Raw genomic sequence first — 17,768 nt, 5'->3', positions numbered from 1 at the left:
CTGTGGCTGGGGCATTAAGCTGTTGAAACAACATGAAAAATTTTCACTGGAATGTTAAGGAGGCTTACTGTGCAAATTTAAGCCAAGGGGCTTGGTATTCTTTAGACGGAAATCTCTACCAGCCTTCAAAGACAGTGGCATGTCTACAGATACCATTAGCTCAAAATTTAAGGCTCATAGTTAAGATAAAGCAAGGGTTATCTTAAGGGAAAAAAGATCTGTTATTGTGGAGTGCAAATGATCAAAGAAAAACAAATTCCTGCTTTTTGAATCCAATACATTTCCATTATTCATGGTGCTCTTTTTCCGCCAGTGTCGTCTGTCCTTAATCTTTGGAAGGGCAAAGTGTAAACATTTAAAAGATGGTCAATTAAACATACTAGGTTTTCTGAATGGCAGAGGTTATATAGCTGCAATACGGTATAGGGTCTACATCGCACATCATGCTCCACTCTGGATCTCACAAAGCTGCAGGAACAACAGCCCAACTTCCCACTAACTTCCAGAGGACATACAGTATGTTAAAAAATAATCACAGACTTCAAAGCCAAGATGTGGCTTCTGAATATATTCTTAAAGAAATTTATTTTACACCTCAAAACAAAAGAAAATGGATAAGGATTCGGGATGTGGTACATTGGGAATGTATTGACAACTGTAGTTTACATTTTTTGGTGTAAGCTCAGAGAAAAAATGTTAATACAGTCATAATAATTGCACTTCATAAATCTAGACTGATGCCAGTATTTCCCCACAACAAAGCTCTGGTTTTCTCTCTCTCTCTCTCCCTTTCTCCAGTTAATAAATTCAATTTACCACTGAAATTTGACTGACAAAAGAAATGCTAATTTAAGACCAGAGGACTGCTTCACTGATCCAATTTTTCTCTTTCACTTGAGTCCCACAAGGCAATAAAACATCGCAGTAATTTAAGTGCAGTACATTCAAGTGAATCTCACAGTCATAATAAATATTTCACTGCTCTGAATCATCAAGTTAAGACTGGCCCAAGCTAAATGCACCCCAACCAGGGGCTGAAATGGACAAGGAAAAGCAGTTAGCTTAGTCTCATTTCATCTGACGCCAGTGGGACAGGGCATGATTGTTTTCATTTTGTTTTTTGTTTGCAGGATTAGGGGTGAATAGTACCCCAAAAATACGATCTCCATTTGTTTCACCACTTTCTGTCATTATGATAACACCTGACAGATGAAGAGGCTGTAGTGCTGTAGGAGTCACGCGAGAACTTGATCTATACTCTACCTCCACAGAAAATCTGAACCCTCTAATAAAAGGGAGCAAGATTTGCTGTTCATTTCTCAGGTATAATGTTTATGGGACTGGTGAGTCTTTCAGTCATGGTGGTAGAAATCTTGTAATGACACAATAAAAAAAAAAAGTCTGAGGATTTTGAAGAACACAAACTAAGATGCACACACGCGCATGCACTCAGCCACATACACGCATTAACATACATGTAAGGTTATGTAGATAACCTCCCAATCACATTCTTCATTGTAACATTTCTTTTTCTGGTATTTTTTTTGCAACATTTTCTTTTTAAATAAGTATTTCAAGATTTATTGTAGATTCCAGTGTTGGTAAGGAAAAAAAAAAGAAAAAGAAAAAAAAGAGCTCTCCGAACAGGTTCTTACAGAACCTTAGCAGCATCTATGCCTCACACCAGGACATAAAAGACTGCAAATCAACTTGAGGAGGAATTATTAAATCAGAAAAACAAAATTGGAAAAATAATAAAATAGCATTTGAGACATTTTTCCCCGTAGCAGCCAATACATATAATATACCTACAAATATATCAAACAACAAAAAATAGGTTCAAGTTTTTCAAGTTTCTTAAATATATCATATCCAAACTACCCAATTCCAAACTTCAAAGTTAACAAAATTCAAGCAGTGCAATTTATGTATCAATTATAACAGCAACAATAACTAATATTGTACTATCCTTTTAATTCAACCTAATGATCCTTGTACATAACACCCGAGTACTGCCTATAATCTTATTCTTCTCATTTGTCAGCACATTTTTGTATGAGTACGTGCTTACTGTTATAGAATTTTGGATTTTGAGAGCAGCCCTAAACTTTGGCCCTTTAAGACCATTTCAGTGACAACCTACATAGTAGCTTCATCCTTAGTATTTGGAAGGGGATAAGAGTGGCGTATGCACTTCATGTCAAGCTATGATTCTCTTCAGAAAACAAGTACAGGCAAATAAAATAACAAAAGAAACATAAGAAAAAAATAAATCAATCCAAAAATCCTATTGGCAAACCACACAATGGAACATCTGGAGAATCTTGAAATCCCTTTTCTTTCCCACTGGCAATCAACACCACCTTTTGAATTTGGGATTCCCACAGCCTGCCTTGAAACCACCAAACCCAGGGTCACACAGCACAACAACTGCTCTTCTCTAAGCTCCCACACTAGTTAAAGCAGTGGCACTCGCAACAACTCTGTACCCCAAAAACATCTCTGTTCTTTGATTTTCTTCACAAATTCACAACTCGTGATTCTTTTCCTCCACTACTTTCCCCCTCTATCTGTAAACAGGGAGGCGGATGTGTGCATGCTGGTGGTCTAACAGACGTGGCACAGACACAGTCTCGTAGCCTTTGCCAAGCATCTGCTCCTTGATGCAGGGTGGGTGGATGTCGTTGATCAGGTACTCCAGAGACTGCAAGCTGCTGCTCAGCACCGAGGTGTTGCACAAGCTCTTGCTGGGCAGGCTGCAGCACAAACCTCCCCCACTGTCTATAGCAGGGTGGTGATGATGATGGTGGTGGTAGTGGTGAGGGTAGCCCATCTCTCTGTGCCCCGTGGCTGGCCCTCCTGTTGAGGTGCCCAAAAGCTCCTGGGGGTTGTAGCAGTCACTGTCAGGTGTCACCAGCACACTGTTCCACGGCGGTGCAAAGTATTGACCCACTGAGAAATTTCCATGCATACCGACGCAGTTCAAAGGGGAAGAGTTGACCTTGTCCAGCCCGCCTCCTCCACTGGCACTCGCTGTTAGGTGGTAAGGTCTAGAAGAACAGGATGACACTTGGGCCGCCATAATTCCTCCGCCTGGAACACAAGTTTCGGGGGATTTGCTGATGGCGCCTCCTCCTCCGCTGCCTCCACTATACATGCGTAGCACAGCCTGTTGGTGTTGCTGCTGCTGCTGTTGTTGCTGCTGTTGCTGCTTCTGCCAAAGAATATAGTCCATACTGTCTGTGTACAAGCCAGTCTTCATCGCCTCTGCATTTTGAGCCGGCAGCCCAGGCCCTGTGTATACCATGTTAGCTTGGGGACCCATTCCTACCACGTAGCCTCCACCTGAGGAGCTAGAAGAGACCCCCATAACAGCTGTGCCCTGATTGGAGGGGCTGGAATTCGACGGAGCTGTGGCAGCACCTTGACACACCTGCTGCAGAGCCTGGGCCTGGCAATGCTGGTTGATCTGATAGATGATGCTCTGGATGGAGGGGAGATTGGACTGTGCGGGCAGGGCCAGGCCTCGGCCCCCTGTTACAGGAATCACTGAGCCAGCTACAGTGACATTTGGGGGAACTGACAGTCCGGGGCCTTCTGGAGGCTTCGAGGGCCCAGTGTGGTATACCATTTGGCCGTGGCCACTGGCTAAAGTGCTATTACTAGGGGGCGGGTATGGGGCAACAGCTATGTGGGCTGGAGAGAGCTTAGTCCGTCTGCCTTCTGAGTTCTTGAGAACACCTTTTGAAGGGACGAAGGTGGATGTTGACGATGATGACGATGAGGAAGAGGCCTTGATAATGGCGAGGAGACCCTGGTAGCCCCCTGTGTGGAGATGTGGGTAGGGACTATAGCGTTGCCCTGTGGTGTCATATCCATTCACAGTCCTGTTAAGGTGCTTGTGCTGGGGAACCCTGATGTTGGTGGGAAAGATCTTGATGGACAGCGGACTATTGGCCGTCTTCTGAGCGTAGGCATCAAGTTCTGCCGCAGTGGGGTAGCGTGGGGAATGTGTGGGCACCACCAGTTCACCTGCAACACAATTAGAATGAAAAGTGTGAGTGAAATAAAGAAATGAGACAAAATAAATATAGATGGCTTCATGTAGAAGAACAGAGCAGCAGACCCGGGGTTTAAATCCAGAAGTATCAAAGAAGCTGACAGCAATGGCAGTCAAAAAGCCAGATCAATCAATCAACTGAAATAACTACAATTCTGCTGCAATAGTCAAATCTGGCAGCTGCACTGAGTACATCAAAAGCAGACAGAGATGTCAGCGTTACACGATAGCAGGTGAATGAACCCAGATAAAAACAGAAGACACACTTCAGAAACAGTCAAGTAGAGTTTGAAAATTGTAAATGAGGACTGGTATTCATTTGTGGCCCATCACTCCACTCCTCCATTTGAGCTTTCTTTCCATCTAATTTTCACACCCTCCTGTGGAAGTTCATCCCTAGACAAATGGATCCTTTTAAAAACTCATTCTGTCAAAGCCTGGTACCTTAGGCGCTGTTAAATCAGTGCATTGTGAAATTAATTCGGACTCTCTTTAGCATTGAATTGGGTTAGCCTTGAATACCAGGCAGGGAGGGATGAAGGGGAGGGGATAAAAGCTTGTTTAATTGCAGTGGCACATTTGAGATTTATAAGTGGTATCACTTACTGGGTCTTACCCTTGGCCACAGAATTTCTACATTTATTCAGTCCAGGAGTACATGGAGAGGCCCTCGCAAAAACCAATTAAACATCCATGGGGAATTACTAGCCTGGTTAAGGTGAACTATATCAGAACGGAGTCAAGTCAAGAATGCTCCACTGCTGCTATTTGCAAACTTGGTCAAGGATAAAACTGGAAACTTGGCTTTGCAATGAATATGTCAGGAAAAGCTTTTAAAAGAGAGAAAAATACATGATTATACTAGAGGTTTATACTTGTGTGATTATGAAATATTTAAATGATGAGCACTGTTGCGAAAGGTTGGCCTTTGTGTGCATGTAATGCAGATTGTTATTACATGTATTCATTTTAAAAATACAAAATTATACATGATGAAACAAAAAAAACAAAAAAGACAAATACATGTGATCAACACATGAAACCACTCCAATTCCAAAATTCAATTCACCAGTGAAGGTGGTGAGTGAGACTAGCAATGGCCCTCACTCAATGAACCAAGGCTTGCCCATTGTGAATTGAGGTGGCAAACAGGAAAAATGCAATTTCTAAAAACCCCACCATGTGTCATTGTTTGGGGGCTGGGCATGGAGGTGAGGGGCCGCGGTGAGATTGGATTTAAACGACATTATTCAGGCAATTTCATGGCTACTTAGCTCAGTGCAACAAAAAGGGTGGGGGGCTGAGAAAAGAACTCAATTTACAAGCAATATATCAGCTGCCACAAATGACTTGCAACCCCTTCAAAAATGACATTTTTATGCAAAAGCTAACAAAACGCACAAAAATTAACTGCCATAACCGAGCCGTCAGCAAATGTCCTGGCGACCTCAGGAGTCTGCAGGGTGCAGGCTGTGACTAGGACTCACTCCATTTCCTTTTCGATTGCAAAATCATTTTAAAGAGACTCCACAGCCAAGTAGTCACAATTCTCATTTCTTTGCTCCCATTACAGATAGCATGGGGAGTTCATTTCAACAACCCTACGGGTTTCCAACTGTGAAAATGATTAAATCTACAAGATCCATATCATAAAAGAAATAAATTGGGAATTTAACAGTAGAGAAGAGAGACTGTGGATATCCTAAGCCAAATTTAGAACCAGACCTACTCCAGTCAGGTTGCTTCATCAGACAGTCAACATGTTTTCTAAATCATAAACACTACACTTCATATTGGAATTTAAATTTGTAAAAATATGTTGACATTAATGACTTAATTAGTTAGGGTGCCATCCTAATGGGCTGGTCTGAGTGCACCAGGCCAGCCTATCTAAGATCTAACCAACCTTACAGAGGCAAACCCTGCTTCCCTGGTGACAGCAGTGCCATTTGCTTTGATGTTCTGACTTGCAGTGCAAAACTGACAGAAGACTTATTTCATTTGCTCAGAAGAGAAAAACATGCTCATTTCAAAGGATATTGCTGGTCCACATGCAAATGGAATGGCAGCATTTTTCTGATCTTCTTTACATGAGGGCAAAAAAAAAAACATCTTTGATCATCACATGGTCTAAATGAGGAAAGATACTTGGCTTTCAGGCATATCAAGGGCCTGTGCCCTGCCGCCCCTACAAGCCCCCCAGCTGCAATATGCCCATCATTTCACCTAATTACTGCCACATGAGGAAAAGAACTATAAAAACAGCCAGGAAATTCATTAAAGGGTGGCTAATTCTATTCCTTCTCACTGACTGAGCCCATATTTTCCATGCCTGAGCCGGCATTTCTTCTGAGAGAGAGGAGAAAGCCCTCTCCCTCCATCTTTTCCCAGCTTGGCCCTTGTTTGTCAATAGGCAGAGCCTTTGGCACACCAACCTGGCATCAAAGGGTTTCACACTTCACAGGCCACAGGGATTAGAGGCCTTTCAGGCCTACAAAACCCATCCCAGCTCCACAAAGGCTTCCGGTTATTAGAACCCACAGGCATAAAGGAAGAAGAGGAGGAGGAGGAGGCAAATGAGCATCTGGATGCTTCTGATTCCAGCTTCCTCTTTAAAAAGTTCCATGGTATAAATTTTATAGCAAAGTTGATTACAGTAAGCATGGCCACAAACCAGAGCATATTTCACTCACAAACACGTCACTATGCACGCTGTGTGTTTGATGTGCAGGGTCTCCACATCTCTTTCCTCCAGAGCAGTAAGTCTATAAGTGAGGACATGGAGGTTAAAGGAGAGAGTGTCTTTTTAGGCTGGCGCTCTGTGACTTATTGGTTTAGGGTGCAGTAGATCATAGCTATGAGCAGCAGCGTACAGATGGTGCTGGTTGATAAACACCCTCTGAGGCAGCCAGCACTGCCTCCTTTGTGTGAGCCCTCACCTCCTCATAAGGTAGGGGGTTTCCTGCACCTGTGCACACTCTTTAGCGTGGTCGTGCATGCAAACATAATGCATGAAAACAGAGGGGAAAAAAAGTGAAGACGTGCGCACACACACACAAACAAACCTGCATCTGCAGTTGTGTGTCTCATTTGCCATCAGTGGAGCATGTTGTTATCCTCTGCTCAGCGCTCTCTCATGAAATGTAGGGCAGGGACAACAACAGGTGCCTGTGCGGGCGACAGCCTGCAATGCCTCCTGGGCTAAATGCTTCACACTCGCTTCATTTCAACATGCGACAGCCTTGTAAGGATTAATTATTTCCCCTGGGGATAGAAGAATATGCTTTTTCCCTTCCTCAGAGCAGGATGCTATGTGCACTCACAAGTACATGAAACAGCTTATAGTAAATGAACGGGGAAACCTGGCCTAGCTCTGCTTTTACAATAAGTAAGAAAAAACTTGAAAGAAATGTAAACAAACCAAGCATATGATTGAACTGCATCAGAGATTAGATAAAAGCTCAGGCAAACACATGCATTAGTTCTGAGAGATCACGCGCCAGGGAGCCGAGATGGCAGGGAGGCAATTAATGGGCTGACCTTCGTCCTTAATCACCCAGTGCCTGGCACACAATGCCCATGTGTCAGAGCAGCACATCTCTAAATGCCACCCCTCATTAGCACGATGCACGCGGTGAGAGAGGCTATCTGTGCAGTGTTACACTCTCCAGCGGTCAGACAGAGATAGCAAGGCAGGGATTGGATAACATGGCAGCACAGAGCCGGACTGAGCTGCAATAGGCCATGATATGATCTAGAAATCCCATTTCACTTGGAGGATGGGCACTCTCCTTTCTCTCCATTTTTGATTGGCATGAAACTCCCCAAGCGTAACGTCCTTGGTGTACCCGGTGCTGTCACTGTGATTGCATGTGTGCTTGTGTGTGCGTGCGTGTGTGTGCGTGTGTATTTCTGTGTGCATTTGGTGAAGGGGGTACCCAATTCTGAACACTCAATTAACACTCCTTTAATTAGCTAGCAGTACATTTTGAATTCTGATGAACTAATTTTCTTGGTGTGAGGGTGGAAGAGGCGGTGGAGGGGGGGAGGCCTGGTAAAGATGAGGTCCACTGGGTACAAAACAGCAATAAAGAGGGAACTGGTTAGATTAGACTGTAAAAAAATCCATTAAATTCTGTGCACTTCTTCCAAGTGAGAGGTCAAATTGTGTTGATCACAAGAAGCAAAGGCAGACAGAGACAGTATGAGAGAAGGGAGTTAGGTGAGGTGGAAAAGGGAGGGGGGGGGGTAACAGGGGAGTAGAGAAAAAAAGGAAAGGAGATAGGGAGTCAGGGGCTGTGCAAGAGTACAGCACCAAATCCAGAGGACCATGAGAATGCTTTGCATTTTAATTAGAGGTTTAAATGAATAAGCAGAGGGAAAAGTCTACGAGAACTGCCTGAATTGCCCTTGCTCACATTTATTAGTGCTCCAAGTGTTCTAAAATTATGAGCAGGTTGGAGAAGTTTCTTCTTATTAGTGGAGAAAATGCTTCAACATATCAAAAAACCCTCAGCGTTTTCTCACTCACTCCTGCAATCCGGTATCCCTACTTACCACACGCTTTGATCCCCCCTGACCATGTGCCCTGGTGAGGAGGGAAGAAGAGTGCTTGTTTAGATGAAGGGAGAGAACCATTTGGTTGAACTGCAATTAAGGTTTTACAGAAACGAGTGTGTAACACACATTTAACTTTGGCCAAGCAAACAGAGCAGTCTGCGATGAGCTTAGGGCAAACAACATGAGCCGAGATTACCGGAAAGAGGAGAGAAAACGGGGTCAGTTTCCGTTCAGCATCCACAGCACTCACTGAGAGCCATTTCCCCTGAGAAAGATAGTCCCTGTTAAATGGGTGAGTTTTCACTGCACTCATCATGTGTCCTTGCAGCCTACATGCAGCCATGTGGGCTGGGTCTCTTTTTGTTTTTGGAAATTTCATGCTACAAAGAATCCTAAATAATGGCTTCTTCCATAACAAGGTGTTTTAGACCACCGGGCCAGCAGGATGCCCCCTCTTCCACACTCTTATAGCACATTCCACCACTAATGGACAGTTTGCCCTTAACCTCGCTGTAATTAATTTATTCAAATTAATAATTCATGGTTAAAATGGTGTTCAAATCCTTCACATCAGAATCCCTTAGGCTTGGAAAAAGTTTGACATGCAGAGAAAGGGCAGATTGAACAGCACTGTTCCTTGAGGGAACCCTTGACCTGTAGCTATTGTTCAGCTCTTAGCAGATAGGATCAGGGTCTATGACGTCCTCTCCCCACCCCTGTTAGCCTGCTGTAAAAGGATGAGCAGGCACGGGGAAGCCAGAGGCAGCTTCGCATCCTGAACAATACCTGCCTTGTGCTAATGGAGGTGTCATCTGGCACAGGGCTGATTAGTCAGCGATTACAGCCAGGCCTCAATTGCCGTGACAACTGCTGCAAACACAATGGGCCCTGATAGAGCCAGCTGTTTGGTCCTCTGCAATTAACCCTGAATCCCACTCGTCTCCGGCAGAGCGCTGCCTCTAATTGACAATCGGGCACACAAAGCAGGGGATGTCGGCCAGACCCCCTGGACATAGACCCCCGCCCCTCTGCTGAGGTAGAGATGATAATAATAGAGGCATCCTGTGGACTCGGCTGCCAGTCAATCAAAGCCTCAGTGCCCCACAGGAGCTTCCTGAGGAGAGAAGGAGCACAGGAAGCACATGTATGAGCCAGTGATCAACAGGGTAGAGCAGCCTCGCAGGGGGGCAGACATGTTGAATATGCCCTCAGCCAAAGTACTAATCAATTCAAGTGCACGTGAGGGGAAAGGAAACCCTGCTGCTTGCTTGATATCAGAAAAGCCATTTTTAGGAACACTCATCTCCCTCTGTTCATCTCAAGGTTGATTTTCTGTGCAACAACACGGGGAGAAAAAAAATCAAGGCAATTATTTGTCGGGCCTTTGCTATCTATAATTGCAAAGATAAAAATCTGACTGCAATGATTTCTCAGAGGATAGAGCTGTCTGAATTCAGCAGCTGCTTGTGTCATCATAATCATCAAACAAATGCATAATGTAAGACAGTGGAAACAAAAATGTGCTATCCAACCAAATCTGTCTTTTCTAAATTCTTTACGAGTTATTGATTGTAATTTTTAATATAACTTTTTTGACTGAAACATCTGTATGTTGCAACATAAATCTAATTTCATCAAAGTTATATTTTTCAATTATCAGAAATAAATAATGTATGCATTCAATCAAATTAATTGCTATGTAAATAAAAGCAGTAGTTGGACACATCTTTCAACCAGGGGTGCCATACCACATCACACATTCAGCTTTTAACCTGCCAACATGTTTCACAAACAGCAAAGAGGATAATGAGAATGTTAAAGCAATCTGCACACTGATCCTTCACAGGCACGCAGACGTGGCACAATGTCAAAAATGGATTTAATCATTAAAATAGATTTTAGAAAAAACTTTCAAATCTAATCTCTCATTTCATTAAAGCCAATCTCTTCCAAGATATAATCTATCTATTTTCTGTACAAGCAGATGGAAGAAATACCAAACCAAGAGCCTAATTTGGGCTTCCTCCTCACAGAGACTGCAGCATGAGGTCATTTAGTTAGCCTGCAGTGAAGCAGTACACGTGTGCAGTTAATACAGTACACTGAGACAGAGATAAGGTCCACGGGTACTGATAACAGCAGGAAGGAGCAGCAGAAAAACAAGGTCTGTTTTCACTTTCTGCGCTAAGTGTTTGTCTGTTAATATTATAATTCTTTTAAAAATTCACATACTGTATGTGAATAATGTAATGCTGGACAATGCGTCCTACCAAGAGTACTAATTAGGTGTCTATTATAGAGGGTTTCTACCCAAGAAAGGTGAAATATTATACCATCAGGATACTGTCATGTTTACATTTTCTCGTTAGAATTTATCTCCAAAGCCAGATGTTACTGAATCAGCTATGAAAATTAATTAGGTGGTTTGATGTGGCAGCCTCATGCTCCTTCCAGACAGACCTGGCTTTTATGGGCTGTAGGGGAAATTACTGAGAACTGATTGATCCTGAAGGACTCCTCTGTACACATGGCCTGACACACACACACACACACACACACACACACACACACACACACACACACACACACACACACACACACACACACACACACACACACACACACACACACACACACACACAGTCTCTCTCTCTCTCTCTCTCTCTCTCTTTAATAATATTAATAACAATTAATCATCAAAATCTATGAATCTAAAAAAGCTGTTAACATCTTTATTTCTTTTTATAGAAAGCAGGTGAATAAACGTGATATAGTTTTCAAAAGGAAAAATCTCTGTAAGTCTTCTGACCTCTAAAATCCACCACTCTCAAACAACAGTTTGCCCCTCTGACCCATAAAACATTGACATTACAAACGGTTGAATCTCCCTCTACATGCCTCTGGATCTTTTTTTTACTGCATTCTGTCTTTTTAATCTCTTTTCCTCCTCTACATTCCTTTGCTCTACTCTTGCTTTACTCCTTTTCTGTCTCTTCACTCTCTTTACATTTCTTTATCCCCCTCTTCTTCTCCTCATCCACCTCCCCGTCTCTACATCCCCCTCTCTGTCTCCTCTGTCTCCCTCTCTGAGTAAGTGAGTTTCATCTGGGGTGCTTGCTGGGCGAAATCACCTCGGGGCGAACACTTTATTATCTGTAGTCAAAGCGTCACCACAAATACCATTCTACACACACAAGTGTCACTTTCCATTTGTCTGCACTCTGGCTGCATTAGCAGAGCCTAGCCAGCCCAGAGCCTCATCTCAAACGCACCCAGCAGAAGAAAACTAACAGCGTGGGAAACCACTCGTCCTGCATTCCTGCCCTATTAACACCACTGGCAGCACCAGAGTAGACCTACTGCCTGGGAATTAAAACATTATTATCAGCACTAACCTTTGTGACGATGACAAAAAGAGAGACATATTTAGGCAGACATCTTACAGTCTTTTATGTTGCGTTTTTTGTGTTTGTCTTTGCATGCATCAAAGAGAACTAAACAGAGGATCCCCTTTTAATTCAGAGGAGATCACTGCACGTGTTAATTACTGATGATCTACCTGAGTGTCTGGAAAACAACACCAGTGGGTAGTTTATGTCCTCTTTGAGGCACAAAGGAATGCGGGCCAGCAGCAGCCATGTTAGGCCTTTTGTAGGACCCCCGTGCACCAAACAAATAGAAACTGGGGCAACATGTTTACCTCACACCACACACTGCACTTCATAAACAAAAAGGTCAAACAAAGAGAACAAGCTCCATGTTTGTTCCCATGACAGTCAACAACAAAAAAGGCGTTTGAATATAAAAATATCAACCCTGAATATTTCACACTCTGAACTGAGCTCCTTAAAGCCACGACCTCATTTCAGGCACAAGTTTCACCAGGCTCTTTCCACTTGCAATAACTTATGGGCGTGGATAGGCAACATAATAGAAATGGAAAAAATAACTATATTCATCACAAAGTTGCTCTGTTTAATAATCAAGTCCTGCCAAAGGGCTTAGTGGATTGCACGGTTCTGTATAGATGGGGGACCTAGCCCCTGATCTGTGGGCTGTCTGTGATGAGCCAGCCCTCAGGCCTGCCTGGGCCACCCTCATTGTGCATACAGTATGGTCTAGAAAGCAGAGCTTTATCAGCAAATACCCCGAGTCAGCACAAGCAGCGGGGTGGTTATGCAGCGGGGTGGTTATGCGTTGCGACTGGCACACCAGCCGATATTGTCATGTGCGATTAGGCCTGTGCTCATGAGCCTGTGAACTCATTCCTATGGCATCAAAGTCAACCCCACCTCCTACTCGCCTCCATTTATATCCCTGCCTCTCTGCTGCCCTCTCCTCTTTCCCGAGGTTCTTCCATTTTACATTCAGCCCTGCCACTTCACTGTGTACCCTCAGTGAAAAGCTGTGCTCTGCTGAAAACGGATACAGAGTGAAAATACAACAACAAGTTAGACAGGTTTGATTTCCAAAATAAATCTTTGCAGCTTAATTAACTCCATCCAGAAGGGTCATCCGCAAGTTGGAGCTAGCCAATGAAACAAAGAAGCAGTCGATTTGTTTTGTCCTGGTACACATCTCCAAGATGACAGGACTGATAGAGAGGAACAAAGCAAGGCTCACAGACAAAAGAAAGATAATCTGTGAGGCCAGTTATGGGGAAACATCAGGAAGAGGAAACTGAGATTACACCATTCAGTGATGAGGCATAGAGCAACACAGGACACAGGGCCAAGAAAAAACACAACAAGCTAAAATCCTGACCTGAAAGATTTATGTCAGGCCCTTCTTGTCCTGTCTTTAAGAGAATATGCCACGCTGTGACACTATTTTCTCAAAGGGCTACATGTACAGCCAAGAGCCAGCAGCATTCACAGTCATGCACAAACTCAAATGGACAGAGCAACCACACACACACACACACACACACACACACACACACACACACACACACACACACACACACACACACACACACACACACACACACACACACACACACACACACACACACACACACACACACACACACACACACACACACACAGGTTTGGAGTAAAAGACCCCAGAGGTAGGGATTGTAAGCACATACAGAGAGATAAGAAAAAGAACCAGTGCAGAGAGCGGAGCGGGAGGGAAAAAGAAAGAGAGAGAGGGAGATGAGGGGAGGCTGGAGGCGCCTGGGCAGGCCTGTCAGACCGGAGGAAGTGCTGGTGTGCAGGCCTGCAGGTAAATGGAAGAAGAAAGGCGCCTGCAGGCTGCCTGAGGCAAGCCTGGGCCCTTCTGTTCTATCATTTAGGAGACAAGTCCTCCACTGATTCCCAATTAATATTTAACACTGCACAGACAACAAGGCACTCCACTGCAGTACACATGCCAACGAGAGGAGAGGAGAGGAGAGGAGAGGAGAGGAGAGGAGAGGAGAGGAGAGGAGAGGAGAGGAGAGGAGAGGAGAGGAGAGAGAGGAGAGGAGAGGAGAGGAGAGGAGAGGAGAGGAGAGGAGAGTAAACAAATGTGTAAATTTTCAGTGAGATGAAACAATATTTAATGTCAGTAGAGTTTCTGAGGCAGGAATTAAACAGAAGCAGTGTCGTATTTTTAACTAACTGTAATGTTTCTTAATTAATATAGTTATTTTATCCATCTACGGGACTGTGGTGAGATATAAATGTGGATCCGTTTCCAGTTTCTGTCACTGAGAAATGTTTTGAGTTGGATGTCACACCTCTTTGGTTGTCAGAGCCAACACACTTTTTATCCTTTCCTTAAGAAATATCTTCACTTTCATTTTACCCATCATGTGCATTTCCACTGCCTAGCAACAACAAAAAGACAAAAAACACTTTACAGATGAGACTCTTGATGCTTCATGAGGGAGCTCACAGGTATAGGTCGGGGTTTGCAGATCTTCCTTTAGGGTTATGGCCGGGGTTAGTGAAAATTGATTGTTGGAAATTTGTTGGCCTTGAGGACCAATGGAAATTGGTTGGAGCTTGTAGCCACAGGTCATCCAAAAAAACAACAATACCAAAATCCTAAACCTATAGCCCAGCAAGTGAGACTCACCAACCTTAGAATGATGATGCACCCAATGCATGCGAAGATGGCCTTCATGAGAATGAGCCTGAATAGCAAACCACATAAACTCTAGTTAAATGTCCCGCAGGAGCAATGATTTTTACATTGTGCTGTGGTCAGTTTGCACTCCCATGCTTTCTCTGCCAAACCCTCTGCACTATTAGAGTAGATTGAAAAACCAAAGCCAGGAATGGTATTAAAGGTTCAGCACCGGTTCAGACCAAAATACCACAAAGGAGCCTTTGAAACATCGTGCTGATCAATATTTACCTTCTGTGAATTTCAATCAATTTGCTAAAATTGCAATAAACACATGCAGTTATGATAGATGAGAATAATGTAAGGCAAAAATGCAAATTGTTGGAAACCACTGTGACCACAAATTAAATGTTGCTGAATGCTCTCTGAAACACCAAACAGGACTTTTTTTTTTTGTATACTTATACACATTATCTGTTTAGCAGATATACTGTACAGGCTGGTAAAAATTTGGATTTATTAGATGTGCACTACCTTTATGAGGATTTGGATGGAGTGGCTAGACATAAATAGAGCAATTAAAGGCGAGACATGTTGGAAAACATAATGGAACTTGTCAAGTCCAAATGTTGGCCCAAAGCTACATATTTATTTAGAGTTTTGTCATGATGAGACCCATTTAGAAATAATAAATATCCTGCCAGGAGCGTGCAACAACCCCTGAACGCCTCTCACACAGTCCAACGGTGGTGAGCTCTGTGAATACACAATCTACATGTCATTTCCTGTGGGACAGCAAGGGACTGCAGACACTCTGTACCCTTGCTCACATCCTCCAACCCACCCCCACTCACTGGCAGGCAAAGACAGAGGGTGTCGATGCCTTGCACCTGGGGCGCCCAAATGCCAGCTCGGAGGCTTTGGAACAAGGAACCCGTTTTTGAACCCAAGTCCTGCTGTGACCAAAACTACAGCAGAGCCCCTCTTCCTCAAGCTCACCTCTCAAGGCAATAAGATTGCTTCGCCCCCCGTGTTCACAGCAGAAGGCAGAGGGCAGAGGGAAGGCATGGCTCTGTGGGACGCCACCAGCCGGAAATGATTCTCTGTGTGCCAGCACTGAGACGCCAACACGACAGAAGAGGCTGTGGTATGCATGAGGTAAGATTAGTATGACCAATATCACATAGTTGTCTCTGAAATAAACTGCAACTCTAATACTCTGGATTTCGCAATCTAGCAATGTGATGAAAGTGTGAATGACATATTCCATGAGGCTATGCAAACCCAGCAATCCCCAAAATGAAATTGCATAAGTAGGCATCCGGCAGGAGGTATGAAGGCCATGGATAGCCGTCAATCACCTTTCACCATGAAAAATACCTCATGACCTCTGCTTCCCTGCTGCAGACTGTGGGATAATGACAGTCTCTGTGGGCCCTCTGTGGAATTCCAAATGGGAGTTAGAAATGAGGTAGTTCAATCAGTAGGAAAAGGTCAAGTGCATGCAGATTTGCTCTCCCTCGCCGTCTCCATTCCTTTCCCCCTGAGTTCCACTTTATGCCCCCCACCCTCGAGGGTACTGAGGCAATCAGGGTAAAGGTTGTTATTTCTGCTGCTGCCGGTGATCACGTTTAAATATTCACAGAAAAATGCTCCCCGTCTTTTTTTCCCCCCCGGATAGTAGTCATTGAAGTATCGTGCTGCAATTTGATATGGCCAGCTAATTCCACTGTCTCGTACTCCCTCAGACAACAGTGGAAGAGCGGTGGCTGGAGGTTATTACCTGAGCATGTTCCCTCTCAATGGTGGTGCGGCTTAGGAAGAGAAGCAGCTAAAAGCAAAGCAAACTAATGGCTCTGGCAGCTCTGCCTGCAGAGGCACAGGGCTATTAGGAAAACTACAATCCCCAGGTGAACCTGTATGTCATGTCCTAAGGCTGTGTGTGACAAGGCCAGGTTGTCTCTGTCGATCAAACTGGAAGAGGGCTGAACCAGACCTGACATAGCATGAACCTGGGATATCAGGCCTTCTGGGAATTCTTCATCTACACCTGGCTGATTGGCACCCCGGGCCTCCTGGGTGGTGTCACAGAGGCTTATGGCTGCAGGTGTGCTTCTGTATATGTGTGCGTACATGTCTCTGCAACCAGGCAAATTAGGGGACAAATTCTGACCTGCACAACAGTTAATTTTAAACTGGATTCAACCGTGGATACAACCAATTTCATGTGTTTGACTTCACTGCAGTAGCATTCATCACAATGTGAGATAGGTCTTGTTTTCATTTGGGTTATAGTAATCAATGCAGTACAAACAAAAGTATGCTCAATCACTGTGTGTGTGTGTGTGTGTGTGTGTGTGTGTGTGTGTGTGTGTGTGTGTGTGTGTGTGTGTGTGTGTGTGTGTGTGTGTGTGTGTGTGTGTGTGTGTGTGTGTGTGTGTGTGTGTGTGTGTGTGTGTGTGTGTGTGTGTGCGTGTGCTAATGATTAGCACCAAGGCCCTGCAGGGGTTAGAGAGACAAGGAAACACCCAGGTTTAGCCTAAAGTCTGATCCAATCACAGGACAAATATGGGAGTGTAAGTGAGCTCTGTGGTTAAACAGGAGAGTACCTACAGTGGGCCTGGATAAAATGTGCAAATGTGCACACCCAGTGTGACAATCGCATTCTTATAAAATGTCATTCTGGCACAAATGCAACTGCTAAGTAATGAGTAAACAAATGAAAACCTGCTGAAATTTGAAAAGATATTATTTTGGAAAAGAGCCAGGCTGAAATATCCCCATCAAGCAGTCAATTGACAGATTCTGGACCTGTTATTCCTGAGCTGACATGTGGCAGAGTAATTGCTGTCTGGGCCAGGGAGGAGGCAGGGTAGCGGTGGGGGCTCCTGGCCCTTCTGTCCAGCCATCTCAGTGTTACTCATCACCGGACTGGTGCACCTCCTTTTCCCTCCAGGAGCAGGGCTTTAACGTTCACCCCAGCTCCCTGGACCTTTCAGCCCTCACTGGAGGATGACGATCAAGGAGAGGGATGGGTGGAGAGGGAGGTCACCACTGGCCAGGGTCAGTGGCATCCATTCACCCCTCTCCC

The 17,768-nt window shown here is 44.2% G+C and overlaps 1 protein-coding gene across 3 annotated transcripts in view; it reads right to left on the bottom strand.

Annotated features, from left to right (window-relative positions):
• Positions 1-566: 566 nt before the first annotated feature.
• Positions 567-17,768, bottom strand: part of fam222aa (family with sequence similarity 222 member Aa) — a 46,751-nt gene continuing 29,549 nt past the window's right edge. For 2 of the 3 annotated variants that reach the window (XM_069709457.1, XM_069709458.1), the window contains exon 3: positions 567-4,032. In XM_069709457.1, the coding sequence (XP_069565558.1) occupies positions 2,567-4,032 (1,466 nt within the window). In that variant the 3' untranslated portion in view covers positions 567-2,566. Of the gene's footprint in view, positions 4,033-8,617; positions 8,649-17,768 lie in introns of all 3 variants that reach the window. The other variant, XM_069709456.1, reaches the window with a different exon arrangement.

Source organism: Brachyistius frenatus, unplaced genomic scaffold (assembly GCF_029030835.1).
Source record: "Brachyistius frenatus isolate BFR_SWC_R1_liver_20210118 unplaced genomic scaffold, ASM2903083v1 Contig_83, whole genome shotgun sequence".
Taxonomy (NCBI): Eukaryota; Metazoa; Chordata; class Actinopteri; family Embiotocidae; genus Brachyistius; species Brachyistius frenatus.
Note: the sequence above shows the minus strand (reverse complement) of the source record. Positions and strands in the feature narration are given on the sequence as shown.